Raw genomic sequence first — 27,789 nt, forward strand, 5'->3', positions numbered from 1 at the left:
TGAGTAACCATTTTTTCTTCTTTGAGTGCTTGTTCATGTCAATTCCAATCAGGTGATTATCAAGCCAAAGTTTTGGAGGTGGGGTCAGAGCTTAGGTATCCACTGACTGGAGCACAGCTCTACCAAAGGCCATGTCATCTCTGGCCTGCCGAGTGACAGTGTACTGAGATGTAAAAGTATATATTGAGGACCACATTGCCACTTTGCTTATTTCCTGAGTGGGAACCTGCACCAGGAACGCCACTGAAGAAGCCTGCACCCTGGTGGAGTGCGCTGTGAGCGGAGGGGCAGGCACATCTGCCAGGTTCCAGCATCCGAGAATGCTACACGTGATCCACGACGAAATTCGTTGAGAGGAGACTGGAAGCCCTTTCATCCTGCCTGCCATGGCCACAAACAGTTAGACTGACTTCTGAAACAGTTTCGTTCTCTCGATGTAAAAGGCTAGCACTCTGTGAACGTCCAGTGAGTGAAGCCTCTGTTCCCTGTCACTTGAGTGTGGCTTTGTATAGAACACTGGAAGGAAGATGTCCTGGTTGATGAGAAATTGGGAGACAACCTTCGGGAGGAAAGCTGGATGTGTCCTGAGCTGAACCTTGTCCTTATAGAACACCATATACGGGGGCTCTGATGTTAAGGCTTGAGATCAGACACCCTCCTGGCTGAGATTATAACTACCAGAAACGCCACCTTGTACAAGAGGTAGAGCAAAGAGCAAGTTGCCAGCAGTTCGAAGAGCGGCTCCGTCAGTTTGGAAAGGACTAGATTAAGGTCCCAGGTTGGGATCACTTGTCGGACATATGGATATAGTCTGTTGAGACTTTTCAAGAAATGGTTGACCATAGGGTTGGCAAAGACCGACCGGAACCTCTGCACCTGGACAAAAGGCAGAAATGGCAGCCAAGTCAAAGACATGGACAGACCCTGCTGCTTAAGATGGAGAAGGTAGTCCAGTATGAGTGGTATAGACACGAGCATCGGAGACAGACGGTGTTGCACCAACCAGACTGAAAATCTCTTCCACTTGGCCAGGCAGGTAGCCCTGGTGGAGGGTTTCCTACTGCCAATGAGGACTTGTCTGACTGGGTCCGAGCAAGAGAGCTCCATCGGGTTCAGCCATGGAGCTTCCAAGCCGTGAGGTATAACGACTTGAGGTTCAGGTGCTGAAGACGGCCGTGATCCTGGGTTATTAAGTCCGGGAAAAGCAGCAAGGTGACTGGGGCTTCCACAGACTTTTCCAGGAAAGATGTGTATCAGTGTTGGCGGGGCCAGGCTGGAGCTATCAGTATCACTGAAGCTTCTTCTCTTGGTATCTTGAGGAGCACCTTGTGAATGAGAGGGATGGGCGAGAATGCTTATAGGAGACAGGCCTCCCCATGGGAGGAGGAACACATCTGCGATGGAGCCTGAGCTGTGATTCAGGAAGGAGCAAAACTGCTGGCACCCATGGCGAACATGTCAATCTGGCAAAAGCCCCACCGTTGGAAGATGGAGTTCGCAACATCCGGGTGTAGGGACCACTCATGGCCATGGAACGACCTGCTGAGATAGTCCGCCAACTCGTTCTGAACTCCTGGGAGGTACGATGCTTGCATGTGTATCGAGTGCTCTACACAAAAGTCCCACAGCCTGAGGGCTTCCTGGCACAGGGGAGAGGAGCGTGCACCCCCGTTTGTTGATATAAAACATTGCTGTGGTTTTGTCTCTCATAACTGATACACACCTCCCTGCCAAGTGGGCTTGGAATGGCTGGCATGCTAGGCACACTGCTCTCAGCTCTCTGACACTGATGTGGCGAACAAGCTCCATCTGAGACCAGAGATCTTGTGTCCTGAGGTCTCCCAGATGCACAATCCAACCCAAAGCTGACACGTCCGTCACCAGCGAGAGAGATGGCTGAGGAGCGGTGAAGGGGACTCTCGCGCACACTGTTGCGGGTCGAGCCACCACCAGAGGGAGTCGAGGACTGGACGACGCAGAGTCACGACCCTGTCTAAACTGTCCCAAGCCTGCCAATACATCGAGGCTATCCACGACTGGAGTGGCTAGAGACTGAGCCTGACATGTTGCATCACATAGGTACAAGCGGACATGTGACCGAGGAGTTTCAGGCAATTCCTTACTGTGGTGGTGGGGAACTGCCTGAGACTTCAAATGATGTCGCCAAGGGCACAGAACCTTGATTCCGGAAGTATGCCCTGGCCCTTGTAGATTCCAGTACCGCCCCTATAAATTCTATTCGCTGAACCAGGGACAGCATAGATTTCCCCACGTTCAAGAGAAGGCCCAGTTCATCGAACATCGTTCTTATGAAGTCAACCTGTGCCTCCACTTAATCCCTGGAGTGGCCCCTGATCAGCCAGTCATCGAAGTGCAGGAATACCTGTACCTGCCACCTGCACAGGAATGCAGCCACGACTGCCATGCATTTGGTGAACACTCAAGGCGCCGCTGACAGGCTGAACGGGAGGACTGCGAACTGGTAGTTGTTGTTGTTCACCACAAACCTGAGCTACCTTCTGTGCGATGGTGCAATTGCTATGTGAAAGTAAGCATCCTTCAAATCAAGGGCAGCATACCCGTCCCCTGGATCCAAAGAAGGGATGATGGAGGCCAAAGAGACCACGTGAAACTTTAGTTTCTTCATGAACCTGTTGAGCTTCCGCAGGTCTAGAATGGGCCTGAGCCCGCCTTTGGCTTTTGGTATTAGGAAATACTGGGAATAGAAGCCCTTGCCCTTCAGCTCCTGAGGAACCTCTTCCACTGCCCCCAGTGATGGGAGTGAGTGCACCTCCTGTACGAGGAGTTGCTCGTGAGAAGGGTCCCTGAAGATTAATGGGGAAGCAGGGGGTGGAAGAGCAGGAGGGCCGAGAATTGGACGGAGTATCCCCTTTCTACTGTGCGGAGCACCTAGCGATTCGATGTGATACGGAACCAAGCAGGGTAGAAAGGGGATAGTTGGGACGAGAAGGTAAGGCAGGGTGGATCCAGTCCTTGTACTGGTGCGCCGTCCTCACACCCACCTTCTAAAGGCATGCTTCTGGCCAGATGAAGGCTTGTGCTGGCCAGAGCTCTGGCCTGAGCACAGGTGCGGCCTCTTCCTGCCTCTCCTGTTTGTCCTCCGTGAACCATTCTGTTGGTTCTGCGGCTGGTAGAACCGCGGAGGAGGTTGCAGCCTAAAATGCTTCTGCTGTGTGGTGGGAGTGTGGAGGCTCAATGATTTGAGGGTGGCTCCAGAGTCTTTCAGACTGTGAAGTCTCTTATCTGTCTTTTCAGAGAAAAGAGCCGAACCCTCGAAAGGGAGGTCCTGGATGGTCTGCTGGACCTCGTAAGCAGAGACCTGCAGCCAGAAGCTCCTTCTCATAGCCACTCCTGTAGACATAGCTCGCACGGCTGCATCCGCCCTGTCCAGAACGGCCTGCAGGGAAGCTTGGGCGATCAATCTGCCCTCCTCCACCCAGGCTGAAAATTCGGAGTGGGCGTCCTGCAGCATCAGCTCCACAAACTTGGCCATTGCACTGCAAGTGTTAAAGCAGTATCTGCTCACTGTGGCCTGCTGGTTTGTGATGAGGAGTTGCAACCCACCGGTCGAGTAGACCTTTCTACCGAAAAGGTCTAATCACTGTGCCTCCTGGTTCTTAGGGGAGGGACACTGGTAGCCCTGGAGCTCAACTTCAAATCCAGACTCCAGCGAAAAACTGTTGAACTGGAATTCATTTGCAAATTGGATACAATTAACTTAGGCTTGAATAGAGACTGGGAGTGGCTAAGTCATTATGCAAGGTAACCTATTTCCCCTTGTTTTTTCCTAACCCCCCTCCCCCCCAGACGTTCTTGTTAAACCCTGGATTTGTGCTGGAAATGGCCCAACTTGATTATCATACACATTGTAAGGAGAGTGGTCACTTTAGATAAGCTATTACCAGCAGGAGAGTCGGTTTGTGGGGGTGGGGGGGGTGAGAAAACCTGGATTTGTGCTGGAAATGGCCCAACTTGATTATCATACACATTGTAAGGAGAGTGATCACTTTAGATAAGCTATTACCAGCAGGAGAGTGGGGTGGGGGGAGGTATTTTTTCATGCTTTGTGTGTATAAAAAGATCTTCTACACTTTCCACAGTATGCATCCGATGAAGTGAGCTGTAGCTCACGGAAGCTTATGCTCAAATAGATTGGTTAGTCTCTAAGGTGCCACAAGTACTCCTTTTCTTTTTGCAAATACAGACTAACACGGCTGTTACTCTGAAATGCTGGTTAGCAGCGTCCACTACCAGGGAATCCGGAGGGGGTGCATGTACAAATGCTCATACCCCTTCGATGGCACAAAGCGGTATCTCTCGTTCTGCTTGGCCGTCAGAGGCAATGAGGCTGGGGTCTGCCACAAGGTCCTTGTGGCGTCAGAAATAGTTTTAATCAAGGGCAGGGTAATGCAGGCAGGCCCTGATGGGATGAGGATGTCCATCATTGGGTCTGCATCCTCCATCATTTCCTCAGCCTGAATCCCCAGGGTCTGGGCCACCCATCACAGCAGTTGTTGGAGGACTCTGCAGTTCACTAGTGCTCGGGCCAGCGAGATGCCTGCCACCGCTTCATCCAGGGAGGATGACGATAAAGGGCCTGCAAGAGGTGGATGCTCTCTTCCCTCGGCACCCACGGCTGCTGGGGCACTGCTGTCGCCGCCGATGGTGCCGGTGTTGACTCTGCCAGTGCTGACAGTGCCAGAGCAGTCGGTGAAGAAACCACTGGAGCTGGTGTAGATGGCGCCGGTGCCACCGGCAGTGCCGTGGGAGTTGGAATCCTGGCATCAGACCTCAAGAGAGCTGCCCCGGATGGTGCTGGAGGGGGTATGAAGTAGCTGAAGCTACCGACACTGCTCCGGAGTGGGACCCCTGACTCCGTCCTTGATCCTGGTAAGAGGCCCAGGGCGTCAAAAAGGGCTGCCATTGCGCCGGCAATGGTGCCGGGTATGGCTGATGGTCTCATCTCGATCTCGACCATCTGCTCCTGCAGGACCAGTAGGAGTCTGAGGATTGGGACCGCCGTGGTAACATGGCCAGTTTCCCCCTTGATGGTGACTGGGGACCGACTGGTGCTAGCAACTTATCCCATCTAGGCGGGGAGAATGGTCCTGTGAGGTGTAGCAAGTCCTGCACTGCAACGAAAGCCTCCAGGGTAGACAGGAGGTGCAGCTCTCAACTCAGGGTTGGACAACGAGGCGGGTCTGGACTTCACCGCCCCACCCACCAGGGCATGAGTCGATGCGACCCGTACACATGGTGGGGCCGAGGTGGTGGGGCCCATCTCGGGTCTCACAACGGCTGGCTCCTTAGGCTTAGCCAGGGGAGAATGACCCCTCTCTGGCCTCCTCTTCTTCTGCAGCACCGGAGATTATGAACGGTGTCTACCGTGAGCCACAAGTGGAGCCACGGTGGTGCTGGGAGTCTTTGGAACAGTCTTTCCCCGGCACCAATTCCCATGCCGACGGCGCCAGGGACATGGAACAGAGCAGGGTCGGACTGGGGACGGAGAGCAGTTTCCATCAGAAGGCTCTTCAGATGTTGATCCCTGTCCTTCAACGTCCTGGGGTGAAACCCCTTACAGATCCTACAATGATCTTTCTGGTGGTTCTCCTCTAAATACTTCAAACATGAAGTGTGTGGATCACTTCTAGGCATACACTTGCAGCAGACCTTGCAGGTTTTGAAACCTTGAGATCGCAGCATGTCCCACTGCTGGGAGAGCGATGGAGGGGGAACCCCACAAAGAAAACTTAAGAACTAACTCTAATTTATCTAAACTAACACAAAACTAACTACTTGTAAGAAATATATATACAGACACTGCCAAAGCACTTGTCAAGACAAGAACAAGGGACGTTCCAGCTAACTGTCACTGGCGGTAAGAAGGAACTGAGGGGGTGGCAGGTTGGCAGGGCCCTATATTGAGTGCCATGAAGATGCGACTCCAGGGGGCACCCAGGCCGACCGAATGGATATTGCTAGGGGAAAAATCTTCCAGCTGCCGTACACGTGCACACTCACAGACCTGACTGGAATTGACATGAAGAAGCACTTGAAAAAGAAACCATGTTTGCCATAGTCTTGAAGGAAGTTAGATGTTAGACAATCTCTCTACTTTTCATTCTAACAACCCATCAGTTCCACATATGTGCAAATGGCAAACTTAAATAAAAACAGCATAGACTACTTCTTATTAATGTCAACACTACAATAAGTGCATGTTAAAGATCGTCAGAGAGATGGAGAAGAAAGAGAAATAGTCACAGTTCAACAAATAGTAATGTATCAACAGAATCTCTGCATGTGGTGCTTAGTTGCTCCCATAATAATCATCATCAACAATGGTGCAAGAAGATACAGAGAGATCAAAGTTCCTACAAACATTACTACTATCATTATTAGAATAATAATGAGAGTATCTATTTGAATAGTTGCAGTCCACCATTCCTTCTGCAGCACTTCCCCAGAAACCACTACATTTTTTGGCTTGTTTAATTTCAATACTATGTATATAAAGAATTTCCAACACTTAAATCAAAATAAAAGCAGCACAGTTTCTGTCAATACTTCCTTAGCATTCTGCAAACTTCAAACAAATCAGCACACCCAGGGCAGCTCTAGAACTTCCTAACCTGGCTTCTGGGCAGCAAACCTTGCCTCTCTCCTACCATTGTGAGAATAGACAAAAACTTTCCGAACTTAACTCAGATCACAGGGACCTGAGAGCTTCAGTTTAGAGTATTCACAGCTGGGACTCTGATACTGGAATTTAACCGCCACCACCAAAAAAAAAAAAAAAAATGCCAGTGATTGGTTTGTTAGGGCCTCCTCCCAGAAGCACTACTGGGACACTGTGTGCTACAGAAATGAAACACCTATACATCTTATCAATTGCTCTGATCAGTTCTTCCACAATTTAAGCTTTCACTTAACAGAAATAAATAAGTAAGTAAATAAATAAAAACATTTCTAGCCTTTATGGTTGCAAAGAAAACTTTCCAATGTGGTGATCTCTTATGAAGTCTGCAAAGGGGAAAAAAGCTCTAATACAGTTGTGAATTGCCCCATTCTTCTTAACAAGGTGGGAAATCTGAAACCTAGTGATGACAGTATAAGTAATAAAACTGTTGGTTGTTCCACTGCTAATCATTTTATCTGACATATTCAAAAAGTCTGGTAATGTAGGCCAAATACTACAGTTCCCCCCCCCGCACCTTTACTCTAACCCTTGGAGAGGCAGAAGCCTGCAGTCTCCAGAGCTGGCAATATGACAATATCTTTAATGAGCACTATTTTCATTTTTAAACATCCAGGAACAACTATCCATGTAACTTGTTAGTGTTACTCAATTCTTTACTAGAAATATTTTTCTGCTCTTATGGAATTGATGGACTCATTATTATTTGTATTGCTCCAAAACTGTGCTGGCTGTTTTACAGAAAAATACAAATACAGACAAGATCCCTGCTCTGAAGTGCTTAAAAGTGCTTATAATCTAAACAATGTTACTTTATAGTACTGTCACGATACATTAAAGAGAGAGACAGATGGTTAAATAGGAGGAGATGGTTTAGGTAATCAGAGAATATCACAGATTTCAGAATAAAAATTAATGTAATAAATCTTCCAAATTATATCTATACTATGGAGAGGTGAAACAAGCAATTTTTTTGAATTACTCAGATACAGTATTCAAGAAAAGCAATGTCACTTAAAATAAGTTCTATTCATATTACTATTTTATTTGTTGCAACATAAAATGGTAAAGAATATTTATGTAACAAGCAAATTTTAAAGGTTCAATTGGCCTCCCCCCATAAAATGCATTGTGATGCTTTTTGTTTCAGTAATCAACATGAAATAATTATGAAGTGAAGTATCCAATAAAAATCAATTGTTTCTGTCCATGTTCTTTACAAAATACGCAGTTCTTTTGTGACGGGCAAAAAGAATAGGCCATAAACTAAAAAACAAGCAACTCACCTGACACTGCCCCCAAGATGGAAAATTATGGAAAGATGTATGTACTTATATCAGAATAAACATCTCATGAAGTGAAACAATCTACAACATATTGAACAATGTTTTAAACAACACTAATCTGTGGTGTATATTTACTTAACAATAATAAGTACAATTTATTTTATACCTTAAGAATTTGTCCTCCTTCTGGATATCTTCTTAAAATGTCTTTAAGAAAATCAACAAGCGGTGGAGTTGTTTGACCAAAACGGCCTAAAAACATAAAAAAAAAAAGCAATTGGTTATTCTGTTACTGGATTTTATTTTAGATTTATACTGTACTCATCATGTGATTACTGGGTTGCACAAAATTCTTTTTTAAAATTCACTCAGTCCAGGTGCCAATGCCATAAAAGGCTCCCACCACACAAATAAACCATATGTATATGGCACAGTTAACCCTCTTAGACAAAAGTACATGCTGGAAGCTCCCAGCTGGAAGACTTCCTCTTCCATTGCATGACATCGGGGGCTGGGTCAGATCCACCCCCAGATTTCTCCCCCAGCTGCAGGAAGCTCTGCAAACTCACCCTCCCCACCACTTCCTGCACCCATCACTCCTCAGCTGCAGGGGGGGATCCGTATACAGGGAGCTGCTCCCCCATCCACCCAACCCCGGTGCATCCAGATCCCCTTATGTCCAGACCCTCCCACGAGCTTCACCCTCCTGCACTCAGAACCCCGCGATGAGCCCACTCCCCCTGCACCTGGATCCCCACCCCACTGAGCCCCAGTCTCCCAGCATCTGGACCCCCACTGAGTCCCCCACACCCAGACCCTCCCCTGCTGAGCCCCAACCACTTTCACCTGGACCCTCCTGCAGAGTCCCATTATCGTTGCACCCAGAACCCCCCCACAAACCCCTGTGCATCCAGATCCCCCCGCCACCTGGATATCCCATTGAGCCACCTGCACCCAGATTGCTCCACACAGAACCCTCTCAACCCACACCCGGATCCCCACACACTAAGCTCCTCCATACTTGGATTCTGCCTTGCTGAGCCTGCCTGCCTGGTGCACTGGGAGCGGAGGGGCAGGGCCCTGGGGTGTTTTTGGGGCAGGCCCAGTCCTTGTGCTGTGTCAGGGCTGGGTGCAGCCTCACCACTGAGTCCATATCCCGTGGTGAGAACTGCACCGTGATCTTCCACCTCTGTGCAGCCAGTGGCCTGTACTCCCCACTGCCATGCTGGAGCCTCCACATTTATTTGACAAGTAAAATTTGCAGAATTATGCAGAATTTTTAATACTTTGGTGCAGAATGCCCTCAGAAGTAATGTGGAACACACTAATTGCTGCCAGATTGACTCTCAAAGAACTGAGGGCAAGACCTGATGATTTAAATGACAAAACGTAGTCCAGGATGAGGAGGATCCCCGCCAATTCTGGTAAAACTTCTTGTTGCTAAACCCAAGATGAGAAACATCTCTACTTGACTCAGTAACATTGCATAGTGGAGTCCTTCCTCCTGCTGGAGAAAATGTCTTGCACAGCCGAAGAGTATGTCCGTCCTAAAGCAGATGCCCATCCAAATACCATGCCCTGAAGTGGAGTGCATATGGATTGGGATGCCTGATCTCGCCGTTGTACTGGGTCAACAGATAGAGGAAGCTGAAGATGGGAATTGATGGGCAGGATGACATGCGGATGAGACTGGGAAATCAGAATTGTCTAGGCCAGTAGGGGGCAATCAGAATGACTGTCACTTTGCCTCATTGGATCTTTTGCTGCACTCGAGGCAGTAGCAGCGGGGCTGCAGGTTTGTATAATTTTTGGTGGTGCCCAGAATGGGTCCAAGTCTTGTCCCCCACCCATCCCCTGCCTAAGGCTCTGGGAGGAAGTTTGGGTGCGGGCTCTGGGAGAGAGTTTGGGTGCGGGAGGTGGTTTGGGGTGCAGGCTCTGGGAGAGAGTCTGGGTGAGAGAGGGGTGCAGACTCTGGGAGGGAGTTTGGGTGCTGGGTGCGGGCTCTGGGCTAGGATGGGGGTTGGGGTGCAGGAAGGGGTTTGGGTGCTGGGTGCGGGCTCAGGGCTGGGACAGAGGGTTGGGCTGCAGGAGGGGATGCGGGGCTGGGCCGGGGATCAGGACTTTGGGGTGCAGCAGGCAGGCTGCCCCGGGGCTGGGGCGGAGGGCCAGAGAGGAGGACTCCCCCCAGCCCTGTCCCCGCCGGCAGCAGCAAGCTCTGGGGGAGGGGAGCAGGAGGTCCTCCCCGGCCCCCACAGCATGACACTCCCCAAGGTCCCCCACTCTGCTGCTTAGGAGGTCCAGCCAGGATAAGCCTCCCAGAGTCAACCCAGAGTCGCCTGCCAGGGGGCAGGGGCTGCTATGCGCCTCCTCCGGTGCAGAAGCTGCCTAAACCTGCCCCCGGCACCGCTCCCTTGTAGCCAGCGAGGGAGCGCAGCATGGAGCTGCATGGGGCAGCCGCCCACTGAACAGAGCAGGCAGGGATGCTATGGGAGAGGCGTGGGGGTGGCAGGCGGGGCCGGGGGACACTCGGGGGAGGGGGAAGCGGGGGTAGCAGCTGGGGAAGCTTGGGGGGGGCATGGGGCTGGCAGGCAGAGCCAGGGGAGAGTCCTGGCCCCGAACATTGGTGGAGCCGGGCCCCCTGGGCCCTGAATTTGCTGAAGCCTGGGCACCACGGGCCCATACAACTCGCCGCCCCTGAGTAGCAGTAGTGGAGGGAAGGTGTAGGTGAATTTGACTGACCAGGAGAGTAGGAGACGGTTGCTCTGGGAGCGGTGGTCAAGGACTTCCCTGAAGCAAAATGCAGTGCATTTGCTGTTCATCTGTGAAGCAAATAGGCCTCTGCTCAGGGTCTCTAATCAGGTGAAGATGTCATGTACTACTGAATCATGAAGTTCCCACTCCTGGTTAATCACTAAGTGAGTCCACAAGTACATTCTTTGTTCCAGGAATATAGGCTGCAGACAAAAGGACCTGGTGATTGATGCACCAATTCCAGAGATTTACCGCCTCTGCACATAGAGTGGCCTATCTCGTTTCCCCCATTTGTTGATATAGAAAACTGTGGTGGTGGTGTCTGACATGATGTGAGCAAGATGGGAGCGAATGAACAAAAGAAAAGATTGGCATGCCTTTTTTACAGCTTGGAGTTCCAGGACATTTATGTGCATCCTGGATTCTTGAGGAGTCCATATTCCCTTTGTCATGTGGTCATCCATGTGGGCTCCACAGCCTACCATGGATGCATCACTGATGATCGTCTTGTCTGGGGAGGACCGAAGAAAGGGCATATATGATGTGGGTCTGTCCACCACTGGAGGAATGACAGTACCTTGGCGGGGACTGTCAGCATGAAGTCCATGGAGCGATGGTTTCGTGAATAAAAGAACTGGAGCCATGTCTGAAGGCAGCAGAGGTGGAATCACACAAAGGGGGCCGCGTAGATACACAAAGCCACGTGACCAAGGAGAGACAGGCAAGTCCTGGCCAGTAATAAGGATTGCTCACAATGTGAGTTACAATGCCGTTCAGTGTCTGGAATCAGTCCATAGGCAAGTACGCTTGCGCTGAGACCTAGTTCATGGTAGCTCCAATGAAGTCCAGAGATTGCGTGGGGTCAAGGATTGATTTCTCAACATTGACACTGACTCCAAGGGAAGGAAGGAGGCTGGGTAACACACAGGTTGATGTGTGGGCTTCTTAGAATCATAGGACTGGAATGGACCTTGAGAGGTCATCTAGTCCAGTTCCCTGCACTCATGGCAGGATTAAGTATTATCTAGACCATTCCTGACAGGTGTTTGTCTAACCTGCTCTTAAAAATCTCCAATGATGAAGATTCCACAACACCCCTAGGCAATTTATTCCAGTGATTAACCACCCTGACAGTTAGGAAGTTTTTCCTCACTGCCTTTGCTGCAATTTAAGCCCATTGCTTCTTGTCCTATCACCAGAGGTTAAGAAAAACAATTTTTCTCCATCCTCCTTGTAACAACCTTTTACGTACTTGAAAACTGTTATGTCCCCCCTCAGTCTTCTCTTTTCCAGACTAAACAAACCCAATTTTTTTCAATCTTCCCTCATAGTTCATGTTTTCTAGATCTTTAATCATTTTTGTTGCTCTTCTCTGGACTCTCTCCAATTTGTCCACATCCTTCCTGAAATGTGGCGCCCAGAACTGGACACAATACTCCAGCTGAGGCCTAATCAGCACAGAGGGAAGAATTACTTCTCATGTCTTGCTTACAATACTCCTGCTAATACATCCCAGAATGATGTTTGCTTTTTTAGCAACTGCGTTACACTGTTGACTCATATTTAGCTTGTGGTCCACTATGACCCCCAGATCACTTTCCGCAATACTCTCTCCTAGGCAGTCATTTCCTGTTTTGTATGTGTGCAACTGATTTTTCCTTCCTAAATGGAGTACTTTGCATTTGTCCTTATTGAATTACTTCAGACCATTTCTCCAGTTTGTCCAGATCATTTTGTATTTTAATCCTACCCTCCAAAGCACTTGCAACCCCTCCCAGCTTGGTATCGTCCACAAACTTGCCTGGATCTGGCAGCTAGGAGTCAATTGTTGAGATATGGAAACATGAAGAGGCCATAACAACTGATGTGGGCTGCTACTTCTGCAAATACTTTGGTGAAGATTCTTCGAGTGGCAGCTATCCCAAAGGGGAGCACGCTGTATTGAAAATAGCGGGTGATCACTGTAAATCTCAGAAAATGTCTGTGGGCAGGATGAATATTGATGTGAAATTAAGTGTCCTTCATATCGAGAGCCGTAAAGCACATGCCCTTCTCTAAAGATGGAATTATCGCTTCCAGCGTGACCAGACAAAACTTAAGTTTGTGGATGAAATGACTGAGGTGCCAAAGATTGGGGATTGATCTCCACTGGAAGGTGAGACCTGTGCTTCTTTTGATGTTTCCTTGAGGGCTCATAAAGTCTCGGATGATAGAACTGAAGAGACCTGTAGCGTTGGGTGGATGAGTGGCGGTGGAATTTTTGTTTCAGGGCAGAGTGTAGATGCCCAACAAGCGAAAAGTAGCCCTGGAGTCCTTTAGTGTGTGTAGTGATTCATCTGTTTTCTGGTTAAAAAGATGGGATTCGTTGAAAAGGAGCTCCCTCTCAATGGTGTTCTGGGCCTCCCTAGGAAAACCAAAAGAATGGAGCCAAGACTCTGTGCATGACTATCACTGTAGCCATGGCCCTGGAGGAGGTATCTGCTGCATCTACTGTAGACTGGAGGGTAGTTCTGGCCATGAGCTTCCCTTCATCAACAAATGTCTGTAAACAAGCATGATCTTGTTGTGGAAAGGCTATCAGCAAACTCCTCAAATTTACTGTAATTCAGGCCATATCATAGTTAGCTAACAATGCCTGATAATTTGTGATCCTGGATTGCAGGCTAGAAGATGAGAATACTTTACGTCCTGGAAGATCTAGACACTTCTCTTCCTTATTGGGTGGCATAGCTCAAGGGTGTTGTTGTTTGAATCTTTCTGCAGCAGCCTGGACTACCAGGGAATTTGGAGGTGGGTGGGAGAAGAGAAATTCAGAGCCTTTGGTCAGAACATAATAGTGCTTCCCCGCTCCTTTGGGGGTAACCGTGCATGTGGCAGGGGTGCGCCATACAGTCGTGGCAGGCTCCAGTATGTCTCCATTAATTGGCAATGCTATTCTTGCCAGTCCCAAGATGTGAAGGCTACCCAGAAACTTGTGCTGGGAGTCTTGGATCTCCTCTAAAGGAATCTGGAGTTCCCCATGACTCTCCCTAACAGCTCCTGGAATTGCTTGAAGTCATCCGGTGGGGAAGGGGATGATGTAGCCACTGCCTTGTCTGGAAAGGAGGAAGGAAACCTTGCTAGTTCCAGTAGAATTGCTAGGATCAGACTAAAAAGGTTTTCCTCCACCATCAGATCCGTATGCCTGCTGGAAGGATCCCTCAAGGGGGAGGAATGTGATGGTTCCCTTGCAGATCAGGCAGATTCTGAGTGGGGTATTATGTCCAGGGTCCCCAATATGGCCAGTAGGCTCGATACGACAGAGATTGTGGGGGTCCCCACAGCATGGGGTACCAGTGGCTCTATGGTGGCTGAGGTGTTCCTATGGACATGGTGGCCTCTGCGATCGTGCATAAGAGTGGTATGATAAGGGTGGTTCTTCTCCCAGTTCTGACTCATGAGAAGAGGAGGAGGATGCCGATTCTAATGACGGTACCGTCGGAGCCAGTGGAAGAGTGTAGAACATCAGTGCAAAGGGTGAGGGACCCAGTATTGGAGGCATATCCCTTGGTGGTGATATAATCTCTCTAGAAGTGATGGGACCTGATGGAGGGGGTGACTGGATCCGGAAAGGCAAAGACCTCCTGGAGTGTGGTTCCAGGTCTCCCTGGTGTGAGAGGCACTCTCTCTTTCCCAGTCTTTGGTTCTAGCGCTGGGATCTTTCCTGGTGCAGGAGGGTCTTGTGTCTTGTGGGGTGCCAGAGATGGCAGTACTGACAGATTGGTGCCTGGAACCGCAGGATCCCATTGTTTATGGGTCTTTTTTGCATGCCTGTGGGACATAGAACATACTCTGTCCCCTTGGGCAGAGCTGCTGCAAGGAACATCCATCTTTTTGGATTGGAGGAAGACTTATAGTAGTGCTTCTTTACCTCCTGACTAGTCCCTCCAATGGCATTTGCAGGGGTGGTTCCACTGGACTAGAGTCAGATGTAGTAGTGGGAGGCATGATCCTCGCTGAATAAGGCAAATGTAGAGGAGGGTTCCCTGGCCTGGGTCCGAGTGTGGTCTCATGGCGAGCTCCATGAGCTGCTTCTGAAGGCGAAGTGCCCAGCCTTCTCAGGTGCGGCTGGGGAAGGATTGGCAAATACTGCACATTGTCGCGATGTGAGCTTCTCCCAGGGAGCAGAGTCAGCATTGGTGGTCATCACGAGAAAAATGGTGGGTAGGAGACACTGAGTACCCAGGAGAAACCCTGCAGCCTACACCTGGGTACGGGGAGGGGGGTGTGAACAGTGAAAACCACAAATCTATATAAAAACAAGTTGAAATTATTAACTATTAAAACTAAAAAAGAAAAATAAAACTAATAAATTACTATAAAACTCATTAAAACTACGTACAACTATCTTTTTTCAGATGTGCATAAGAGATGAGGACAAAGAGTTCGGATCCAGACCATGCAGCGGATAGAAGGAACTGAAGATGTGGTCTGTCCTCCCCGGCCTTTATCACCTCGGATGGAAGCACAAGGCAGGCCAGGGCGCATGCGCAGACCAAGGCGCATGCGCAGACCAAGGGATGCTACTTTCAAATTCTCTGAGTCTGTGCGCACGGAATACAGTGGAATACAATAGAGACCATCACTCAGAGAAGAAAAATCAGGCCCTTTATGTCTCAAACTGGAAACTAAAATTAGTGGATATTTTTACCTTAATCTCTCTTGCCTCAGTTCCCATCTGTAAAATGGGGATAATATTACCACCACACCTCAAGGGATATTGTAAAAATAAATTTATTAATATTTATGATTCTCCCAAATATTAGAGTGACAAGCACCACAGAAAAGCCCATAAGGAAATTAATAATTCTGTCTTCAGAGCAGGGTCTGAATAGTGTGCAGTAAAAAAGCCATGGGGACAGACATTTATCAACAACGAGGAAAAAAAAATATTGAATATCTACTTTTTCAGTGAGCACCATCTATCGTGTGCTCTGAGTAAGGCAGAGGTCCTGATGAAAAAAGTGCATAATCATGTAATTAAAGACTGTATCATAATACGTTTGCACAAGGGAGCAAATTAAGGTTACATGGACAACTTTAATTCTGACATATCCTAATTTTTTGTGTTTGACATTGCAACCTTAATAATGTTCTTTTAACAGTTTGTGCATAATATTATTTTGATTCATATGTCAGAAAGAAGGGGAGCATATCCGAGGTTCTAGGTCGGCACCTTTGCCAAAGATTACAAACAACAAACTCCCCATCTCCTTGCTCAGCTAACCCCATTAAAAACTCACCCTCCACATCAGCCTGTGTCATCAGATGAACCTTGCAACATGATCTGAGGATCAATCTAACAAGGCTATTTCAAATCAAGGGGTGGAGTTCATTCCAAAGCTGGGAGCCCTTCATAGAGAACTCTGTATCACCAGCCCCCTCTCTCTTAAATTGAGAGGATCCAGCTCAAGCACCTCTGCTGATTGCAACTGCAGCACTGCTGCAGGAAAACAGAAAGAAATAGGGCATCTCCTGAGCAGAAAGGTCCCAGTCCACTGAAGTCAAGTTAAATTCCCCTTAAATTCAATGCAGAAAGCCACAGGCAGCCAGTGTATCTTATGTAACAGAGTTGTCACTAAGAAGTGCCAGGCAGGTCACTGCATTCTGCAACACCTTAAATTTCTAGATTGACTGAAAATGTAGCTCCATATACAGAACAATACAGCAATACAGTCTTGAGATGATAAAGGTATGGATCACAGTAGCATGTTTTTATGGCCACATGCAGATGACAAAAATTATTTCTGGACACTGCTGCTATATGATCATCTAACAATAGCTGAAGATCCAACACTACCACCAGATTGAACATATCTTCAGTCAAGGACATAGAAATTATTCTTATTATACATTCTGGCTATTTCCCCCAGCATCAGTTTTATCTGGATTAAGTTTCTGCCAGCTAGCTTTCATCTATGCCCCACAGCTCCCTAAAACTCTAGGTCAGACAATCAATAGCACTGTCAAAGTTGTTCAGAGAAAGAATAGAACAGAGTGTCATTAGCATACTGAAAGGCCACACATCCTCACAAAATCTCCTGATGACCTCATATACACACACACAACAGGAGGGAAGAAATGAGCAATTTCCACATGCCTTCTGGGGGCACTGGGACACAAGTAAGTAGAGGAAGAGGTGAAAAAAACCTCACCAAAACCAACAGGCAATTTCTTACTATCCTTACACTCATCAGGACATCAAGTCAATCCTCATCCTTCTGCCACAGGGATGGAACCACCAATTAACAAATAAATCCCACAATGCCACACCGACCTCTCCTCCTTTTCAATAACAAATCACATCCTTCACCAAGGAACTCTTAACTTCAGAAGCCATTCACTTCCACACTTAAAAGACCCCAGCACCTCTCCACAAGTCTCGCACCCCAAGAGAGACAAATCCTATCCCCATTCTCCTGTCACAAGAATGGAAATACTGACTGAAACAGCCAGGGATCACCAGTACAAAACACAAAGAAAAGGAAAAACAAAACAAACCCTCCCAAATGAAGGTAAATTCCCACTCCTGGTACAGTTGCTATGCGTGTGGATTGATGGTTTCCCTAAAAAGAGACACTCTCCTCTCTTTTATTCCAAATGATCCACTCTACTGAATTGCAGGTTCTCCTTAGGTACAATCCCAGTAGTGAGAAAGTAAGAGTATATTGCTGTGATGTACAAGTAAAGAGAAAGCACCACTACTCGTGTAAGGAAAAGCATTACTCAGAACTGTGCCAGGGCATTAATCAAAACTTTTCACAATCTCCCAACATATAAGTAAACAGACAACTGTTTATCTTACCTCCTCCTTTCAGGCCTCTTGACTGAAGGTTTAAGAAAATATGATTTTCAGAATTCAGACAGTCCCCAAACTTAGTATAATCAGATAACTGAAACATAAAAAAAAATGGAAGATCTTGATGTACATTATCCAATATCACTACTTTGCAATGGCTTTTCTCCAGACATCTTGAGAATGTTAAGTACTTTTTAGATATTAAAATTTAGAGACCAAGTCTCAACACACTGCTTCAGTATTTAGTCTCTAAATACATCATTCTGATATCTTCAATTGTGCATGACATGAGAGTGCAATTTTTTTCTGTTACATAAAGGACAAAATTCTGCCCTCAGTTACATGAATGCAACTTCATTTGACAGCAATGGGAGCTATACCCATTTATATAGGGGCAGAATTAGATTCTAAATGTTTTTTTTTCCTCCCCTAGCCACAAGAAGTTCTCCTGTTTTGATTCTTTGCTTTTGTCTTATTAATTTGCAATAGGTCTAACTCTCAGAATGCAAAGAATATAAATCTTAGATGATGTCTTTTGCCTGGTGGTCTAACCAGCATTCCACAGATGAATTCATGATGTCAGTAGCTAGATTAGTAAATGACTATGAACATGTAATCCTAGGAAATGCAAAAACTCCTGTAAAGGGTTTTATAGCCCCAGATGCTTAATAAATCATTCTGATTGGAAATGGGCCTTTTTTTGTTTGGAAAGTGGCACATTGGGGCCACTACTGGACACAAAAAATAACAGTCAATAAAAGAAAATAACTATCATTTTAAGGAACAGGTCACAAAGACCTGTATACATATACTATACGCATATATTAGACGCACATAGCATATATACCCTCAAAGGAGTACATATATAGGGTTGGGAGGATTAGATTTTTATTGGTAAGTGTTGGTAATTGTTGATTTCACCATACACACATGAACTGATGGAAAAATATTTCCATCAATAAAAATGGAGATTTACAAATAAGTAAAGTAAGAAAAATGCTGCTTGAAAACTTAAAAAGTATGATCTAGGGATATTTAGTTAGACGTGATGTTGATACTTTGTATTTTAAGAGTTATGAAGTTCTAACTGTTTGAATCTCAATGTCTACTATCATTAAATAATTATTGTTTGAAACCCTACCCCAAAATGTCCTCCCACTGTGAAAATTTAAATTGATATGAATAAAAAAATGCTTAAAAGCCATAATTTGGTGCAACTGTGAAAATGTAAACAGATATAAAGCAAAAATGCTTAAAAATAAACATCAATGTTATCTGTAAAAATTATTTTAAAAAAAGAAAAAAAATCTGCTAAGCCTAAATATATATGGGTGATGTACTCTCAACTTGGATCTAAAACTAGCAATATCACAATGGAACAATGAATGAAACTGTAATACTCTGTAAGAGAGGATATACAGCAACAAAAGTATATTGCAATAAAACAACTGGAAAATGTGATCATTTGGGCCCTGTTTTGCCCATGCAGACCTCTACACTCATATGCAGTTTTGTGCAGGATCAGGGCCTTGTTGTCTATCAAATCCTTAATAGCTATACTTCAGATAGATTGTGATTACATTTGGCAGGGATCGACTCAAAAATGACAGAATTCCCCATTATGCATCCATACAATAGGTTATACTCTAAGAAGATACCAGTACTTATAGTATAGATACCAAAAATAAAATTATAGGTTACAGTGAGACTTCTGTTATTTGTGATGTTACACTCTAAGATATCTTCAGTGAGCCTGGAATAATCAAGATGATTTAACAGAGAGAATTTTAAATAGCCACTGCCAACTTGAAATCTAGTCAATTTCAAATAATTAGCTAGAACTAGCTTCAGTTTATAGTGAAGTTCATAAAGTAACTACTTTGGATCTTACTGCAACAGATAAAGATGAATTATTCACTTGGCTGGATATAAGTGATTGCCAAGTGACTTGTGATCATTACTTGATTACATTTGGTATGCCAATGTTTGTCACTTCAAATAATATTTTCCTCATTATAAATGTTTTTCCTCTCCTTGTTTGTGCTGTGAAAAACCCATAATCAGGGGAAACTGACTACAGTTAAGCTTTTATAGTGAAGCTGACTATACACAAAGTATGGTCAAATGCACAAAGCAAACAAAAAATTCAACTTTTTTTTAATCCTTTTCAATCACAGCACTTTTAAGTGCTACTTGTAACAATAGCAGATAAAAAAAATCAATGGCAGAAGTGTTATACTTAAGTAGATGCTATCCCTGTAAAGTGTGCCTTTACAATAGTTAAAGTTTATGCCCGCAATCTTTCAAACACTTATTGTCAGCAGCAGCCTTCTCCCAGCTCCAAAGCATGCACTGCCACTCCCAGTTTTTTGCAAGTTTTATTTTCTTTACAGATGTTAGCAAACAGAAAAACAGTCTTTTAACTCCTTCCTTAGCCTGAGGCATAGACGACTCATGCTTCCACATACTGGGGGGGCACAATCTAAAGGGGAGGACACATGAACGTCCCACATGTTTCTTCATCCCAACAAGCCCCCCGCCCTGCACCCAGCTGGGAGCTCCTCTCCCCTCCCCACGTTACCTGCGAGGGTGGGGCAGGGGAGGGGAGGCTCTCTTCTTCTCCCACTGCGCCATCCTCCCCGCCCTCCGCGGCACGTTCAGCCACTTTCCCAGGCAGCTGGGCCCAGGCAGACAGTGGGACGGAGCTGCTTCCCACAGGGCTCAAGCCAGCCACTCAGGGTTGCTGCTCTGTGCATCAGAGCAGCTGCATGAGAGAGCCTGGTGGTGCCCCCACCTGAGCCCAGCTGCCAGAGACAGGGGCTGAGAGAGCTGGAAATGTGCTGGGGGAGAGACAGGGCTCCAGGTCGTTCGGCCCTTGTCCCCAGCAGACGGACCTGGGGACAGTGCCCAGCTGCCAGGGACAGGGACCAAGCATGCTGGGGGGCAGGTGCAACAGGAGGACAGAGCCCCTCTCCCTCACTGCCTTGGCAGGCCAATCTGGGGGGGGGGGGGGGGGGCACTTGACCCCGCATGCCCCCACCAACACGTCACCTCTGGCAGGCTTCAGGGCCACCCCTCCCAGAGGTTTCTGGCACTCCTTCTCCTGGTAGCTTCCCAATTAAGTCAACTCTGCTCCCTTCCTGCCAGGGCCATCCCTAGCAATTCTGGAGCCCTATGCAGCCCCCCTCCCCTGTTGGGGGGGGGGCAACCCTCTGCAGGGAGGGGAATGGGGGGGCGGGCCGGGCAGGGCTGGCTTGCGGGGCAGGGGGGAACCACCCCCCAGCACTCAACGGTGCGTGGCTGAAGCCGGGTCGCTGCACTCCCACTGCCGGTGAGTGCAGGCCCACCCTGGCTGCAGAGCTCAGGGGACTAGGGGCGGGGCTGGGCCTGCACTCACCAGCAGCGGGAGTTCAGCGACCTGGCCTCAGCCATGCCACCGGTTAGTGCTGGGAGGGGGTCTGGGGCGGGGGCCCAGGGGAAGAGGCAGGGGGGTGGGGGGTGGAGCAGGGGCGGGGGCCTGGGGAAGAGCTGGAGCAGGGGCTGGAGCAGCACGCAGCTGTGCAGGGCACCAGGAATAGGTCATGCTGGTGAGGGAGTGCCACTATCTGTGAAAGAAAACATAGAGTCAAATAATAAATAATAAATAATCTTAAATGAATCAAACTGTACCGTAGAATCTCTATGGAGAGAAATTCCATGCTTGAATAATAAGAGGATAGCAGTGGAAATATATTACCGACTACCTGACCAAGATGGTGATGGTGACTGTAAAATGCTCAGGGAGATTAGTGAGGCTACGAAACCATAAAAACCCAATAATAGGGGATTTCAGCTATCCTCATATTGATTGGGTACATGTCACCTTAGGACAGAATGCAGAAATAAAGTTTCTAGACTCCATTAATGACTGCTTCTTGCAGCAGCTAGACCTGGAACCCACAAGGAGAGAAACAATTCTTGATTTAGTCCTAAGTGAAGCACAGGATCTGGTCCAACAGGTGAATAGAGCTGGAACACTCGGTAATAGCAACCATAATATAATTAAATTTAACATCTCTGTGTGAAGGAAAAATACCAAAGAAGACCACCACTATAGCACTTAACTTCAGAAAGGGGAAGGACACCAAAATGCAGAAGCTAGTTAAATGGAAATGAAAACGAACAGTCACAAGAGTGAAATGTCTGCAAGCTGCATGGAAACTTTTTAAAAACACCATAATAGAGGCTCAAATTAAATGTATACCCCAAATTAAAAACAACAGTAAGAGAACTAAAAAGTGCCCCCATGGCTAACCTACAGAGTGAGAAAAGCAAAAAGGCATCCTTTAAAAACTGGAAGTCAAATCCTACTGAAGAAAACAGAAAAGAGCATAAACTCTGGCAGGTCAAAAATAATTAGGCAGGTCAAAAAGGATTTGAAGAGCAACTAGCAAAAGACTCATACACTAACAGCAGAAATTGTTTTAAGTATATCAGAAGCAGGAAGCCTGACAAATAATCAGTGGAGCCACTGGATGATGAAGGGGCTAAATGAGACAAGGCCAATGCGAAGAAGCTAAATGAATTCTTTGCACTGGTCTTCACTGCAGAGGATGTGAGGGAGATTCCCACACCTGAGCCATTCTTTTTAGGTGACAAATCTGAGGAACTGTCCCAGATTGAAGGGTCAATAGAGAAAATTTTGGAACAAACTGATACATTAAACAGTAATAAATCACCAGAACCAGATGGTATTCATCCAAGAGTTCTGAAGGAACTCAGATATAAAACTGCAGAAATACTAACTGTATGTAACCTGAAAAGGAGTACTTGTGGCACCTTAGAGACTAACCAGTTTATTTGAGCATGAGCTTTCGTGAGCTACAGCTCACTTCATCGGATGCATAGCATATGTAACCTATCACTTAAATTAACTTCTGTACCAGATGACTGGAGGATAGCTAATGTGACACCAATTTTTTTTTTCCAAAAGCTCCAGAGGCAACCCTGGCAAGTACATGATGGTAAGACTAACTTCAGTATTGGGCAAATTGGTAGAAACTAGTGTAAAGAACAGAATTATCAGATATGTCGATGAATACAATTTGTTTGGGAAGAGTAACACAGCATTTGTAAAGGGAAATAATGCCTCAACCATATATTAGAATTCTCTGGGGGACTCAACAAATATGTGAACAAGGGTAATCCAGTGGAGATAGTGTACTTGAACCTTCAGAAAACTATTGACAAGGTTCCTCACCAGAGGCTCATAAGCAAAGTAAGCAGTCATGTTATAAGAGGGAAGGTCCTCTCATGGATCAGTAACCGGTTAAAAGACAGGAAACAAAGGGTAGGAATAAATGCCCAGATTTCAGAATGGAGACAGGTAAATTGTGGTATCCCCTAAGGATCTGTACTGGGACCAGTGCTGTTCAATATATTCATAAATCATCTCGAAAAAAACTGTAAACAGTTAGGTGGCAAAGTTTACAGAGGATACAAAATTATTCAAGATAGTTAAGTTCAAAGCAGACAACAAAGAGTTAGAAAGGGATCTCACAAATCTGAGTGACTGGGCAACAAAATGGCAGACGAAATTCAACGCTGATAAAGGCAATGTAATGCACATGGAAAGCATAGTTCCAACTATACGTACAAAATGATGGGCGTTTAAATTAGCGATTACCACACAAGAAAGAGATCTTGGAGTCACTGTGGATAGTTCCCTAAATACACCCACTCAGTGTGCAGTGGGAGTCAAAAAAAACCTTAATACAATGTTAGGAACCATTAGGAAATGGATAGATAATAAGACAGTAAATACCATAATGCCATTATATAAATCAATGTTATTCCCACAGCTTTAATACTGTGTGCAATTCTCGTCACTCCATCTCAAAAAGATACATTAAAAATGGAAAAGGTACAGAGAAGTGCCACAGGGGAGCTGGGCTTAATTTATCTTTTGGGACCAGCTACCCTGTGACACTTATGAATATGAGTAGCTTTGCACATAATAGTTCCACTGAGTTAAAGGAGACCACTCATGTGCATAAATTGACTCATGTACATGAGTATTTAGATGATCGGACTTATTTTTGTTATGAAAGCTGTGATTGATTGGAAGCTGACTGCAATAAATTAGGAATAGTGTTTCTTGACTGGGCTTTTGTGTTGTTTACTGTACCCATATACTGAGTTAATTCAATAGAACATTTGTCAGGAAATGCACTCAGAATGTGGAAGGGGTGGATCCTGATACACACTTCCTTGCAAACACTTTTAGGCCAATACAAAAGCATTTGATGCTCTGGCTCTAACCAAACTGGGCTTTTAAAAAAAAAACACCTGTGGGAAGAGAAAACTAAGACTCTGACTAGATTTAAAGGGACACACTTCCTTAAGGCGACAGAGAAGGTTGAGCTAAGGTGAACCCAGATTCCAGAGTTTGGGATGTCTGGGATAAGACAGGCCTACCTATAACTATAAATAAGATAGACAAGTGTAGACCTTTTATTGTTTTAATAACATCTTATGTTATGCTTTATTCCTACTGTTAAGTTTAAACAATACTTCATTTTAAGAAGGCTGTTTGGGGTCACTGCTGGCCACAAGCTCCTGAAGAGAAGAAGAGTAGGTACTCAAACCCAGTCAGAGCTATTGTGGGAACACAGTTGATACACAGCCTGGGATCTAACCTAAGAGTGGGAGAATTGCATGATTCTACTACAGGGAGACAGAAGCACAAGGCCTCATACTGAAAGGGGGATGCACTCAGAGAGGCCAGAAAAGGGGTCACAGGTGCAATTAGCCCTGTCACCATGACAACTGACACTCAAGATTATTTTAACTGACTTGGTCTGTCATCTATAAATAAAGCAAACTTCACTTTATTTTTAAAGGTGGAAAACGTTTTACAGCAGATCATTCTACCTACTCAGTGTATGAAACAGTGGGAGAATCTGGCCCTAAGCAACTAGAGTTGAAAAGGTTGAAAATAACGTTTATAATTGCCATGATAGAGAAGAAAAGACCTCTAGTTATATTCTTAAATATAAAACCAAAAATATCAGACTAACTATTCAAGACTCTTTAGTGACTAAGTATTTCCAACCAAAAGAAACAGTTCAGTAGCAATGCCAACCAAAAAAAGTGTTGCTCATACTCTTGGCTTCCTGTTGCATTTCAGAGGGTGATGTGCTAACACACCTCTTTCCGGCTGGTAAGATACCACAAAATGGAAACGGAGGGCTGAGGAGAGTAAAATCAAGAAACCTGTGACCAGGGTAGATTTGATTAAAATCAAATTGATTTAAATCATGATTTAAATCACTCGTCAGAAAGACTCAATTTAATCATGGATTTCTACATAAAATGCATTCTTATTGGTGGTTATAACCTTAGTACATATTCTTCACAACTCAGAGATAGATGTAGGTTTCATTTTTAGAAGGTACACACTATACATTTTTAAACAGTGATTTATTTTGAAAACTTTTCAGATTAATTTTACAGCTATATCAGAAAATGAATGATTGTTTGGTTATTTCATTTACCAAAGGTAACTGCAGCAGATATTTATGAAGTCATTGGGAGGTGAACTATCTCCAATTCAACAGGTTAATCATTAATATTTGGAGGACTTTTTTTGCCATGCTGTATTAGGAGGCAAATGTCACCAGATAGACATTTAAATTGTTTTATTTAACTTAAACAATAATGTTAAGTATTCTGGATTTTTTTCTTCAACAGCAAACATACAATATTTTAACAAAACAAGCACATGTCCCTCGCTTCTCACATTTATCTCCAGACTTCTTCTCCTTGTCCAGATCTATTCCGCCCCCAACAATCTTCTATTCATTGAACTTTTTGAAACTTTAAACTTTTAGAGAGAGGTAAGGGATTGACTCTGTGTGCACAAATTTGCAGAGGGACAATAGAGTTGAGGTCTGTTATTTCTCACCTGTATATATTAATTTATTTAAAAACATTTTTGCTGTTAACAAGCATGTTACCTCTGGAGACACAAATCCACAGTTTGAGAATTGCAAAATTAAGCATCTCTGATGGTATCTTCTAGGCTGAGCACTGAGTCCCATTGGTTAGATAGAAAGAACCTAAATAATCTATACAGAAGCCTGTGGAACCCCATAAGATTGGGTCCCTAATCCATGAACTATTGGAACTCATTTACAAAACTTTTCTTAAACATTACATTAATATATTGTCTCATAGTATAGAATTAGAATTTATAATCCCTATTCCATGATGAGATATCTTTGAACTATAATGTATCTTAATTAAAACTATCGATAGATAGGTTTTTTCCTCAAAAAGCATTTTATCAAAAAATCCGATTTAAATACAAAAAATCCGATTTTTTTATTTATTTTTTTAAAATAATTGATTTTTATCCACCCTGCCTGTGACCATACGAGAAAATAAAAGTTGGTGAATAGTCAGTGATTCCTTCCTTCCATATGAGAATTCTTATAACAACACTGAAGTGACTAAATCCTTTCCACAGAGAAATAATGATAAAAATTTTACATATGAAGTACCTCTGAACCAGGACACTTGGAGCACTGAACAGACAATTAAATATACAATACATAAATATGTCATTAAAAACATAATGATAGAGTATTATAAAGTCAAACAAACCGGCATTATTAAAAGTGGGAAGTGCGGTGAGGAGCGCGGTGATGTTCAGTAGGGAGAAATTGGGAGTGGTTGGGTCATTACAAAACCTAAACTTAATTTCCCCAATACTAATTTCTCCCTACTGTTATTCACACCTTCTTGTCAACTGTCTGTAATGGGCCACTCTCTTACCACTTCAAAAGTTATTTTTCCTCCCTTGGTATTCTGCTGTTAATTGATTTAACTCATTAGACTGACCTCACACTTGGCAAAGCAACCCCCCAACCTTTCATGTATTTATACCTGCTCCTGTGTTTTCACTCTGTGCATCCGATGAAGTGGGTTCTAGCCCACGAAAGCTTATACCCAAATAAATCTGTTAGTCTCTAAGATGCCACAAGGACTCCTCATTGTGTCTGTTTAATGAATGCAATGAGTAAATGAGCAGTATGGTAATAATAATTAAATAACTGCATTGACTTATTTTGTTTAGGAGAATCCATTCCTCAGCATACAGGATTCTGAAGACTATCCACCTTCAAGATCACCATCATTTTCTATAGTTTCTGCCAATATATATCTACCAATTATAGCCACATTATATCACCTGTAGCAAAAAGAAAAAAAGATCTCCATCATCCAGAAACAACCATAAGAACCAGAAGATTACAAAAAGAGGTAATTGATGGGAAAATTGCCCGGTTTGTTTATGCAACAAACTCTCATTTCCGTAAGTTTGAGAATCCACATTTCATTAACATGGTTTAGTCTTTAAGACCAAGATACAGTCCACCCAACAGAGCAGATGTTGCAGGCAAACTGCTGGATAAAGTGTATGACAGAGAAATTGAGCAGTGTGCAAAAGGTCTAGAGAGTAAAACTGTTAACCTGAATCTTGATGGGTGGAGCAATGTCCACAATGATCCTGTTGTACGTACTTGTGTGACAACAGAAGAAAGGAATGTCTTCCTTACAGAAACAATTGATACATCAGGAAATGCACACTCAGCAGAATACTTAGAAGAAGTAGCAGTAAAACCTATAACAAACTGTGAAAAAAAAATTCAAATGTCTAGTACGCAGCTTGGTCACAGACAATGCTGCAAATGTATCCAATATGAGAAGAAGTTATTTAGAAGAGAGTGAAGAGAGTCCCCAAGCTAATAACATACGGTTGCAGTGCTCATTTGATGCACCTCCTAGCCAAAGACTTCAGTGTTCCACAGATAAAGGCTAATATTTTTGAAATTGCAAAGTACTTCCATAACAACCACTTTGCAGCAGCTGCTCTGAAAAAAGTGGGAGGAACCAAGCTAACTCTCCCAGAAGACATGCAGTGGAACTCAGTAGTGGACTGTTTTGAGCACTATATCAAGAACTGGCCTAATCTGATGACAGTTTGTGAACAAGATCATGAAAAAATAGACGGCACTGTCACAGCCAAAGTTCTCAACATTGGGCTTAAGAGAAATGTTGAACATATGCTGAGTACCCTGAAGCCTATTTCTGTAGCCTTGAACAAAATGCAGGGAAATAGCTGTTTTATTGCTGATGCTGTTGAAATTTGGAAA

The 27,789-nt window shown here is 45.0% G+C and overlaps 1 protein-coding gene across 5 annotated transcripts in view; it reads right to left on the reverse strand.

Annotated features, from left to right (window-relative positions):
* The window catches only part of SACS (sacsin molecular chaperone), a 253,374-nt gene that overhangs the window by 71,108 nt on the left and 154,477 nt on the right, over positions 1 to 27,789 (reverse strand). For all 5 annotated transcript variants that reach the window (XM_043530779.1, XM_007072640.4, XM_043530769.1 and 2 more), the window contains 2 exons: positions 17,600 to 17,687; positions 8,171 to 8,256 (listed from right to left, as the gene is read on the reverse strand). In XM_043530779.1, coding sequence (XP_043386714.1) covers positions 8,171 to 8,256; positions 17,600 to 17,687 — 174 coding nt within the window. The remainder of the gene's footprint in view (positions 1 to 8,170; positions 8,257 to 17,599; positions 17,688 to 27,789) is intronic.

This window comes from Chelonia mydas, chromosome 1 (genome assembly GCF_015237465.2).
Source record: "Chelonia mydas isolate rCheMyd1 chromosome 1, rCheMyd1.pri.v2, whole genome shotgun sequence".
Lineage (NCBI taxonomy): Eukaryota > Metazoa > Chordata > Testudines > Cheloniidae > Chelonia > Chelonia mydas.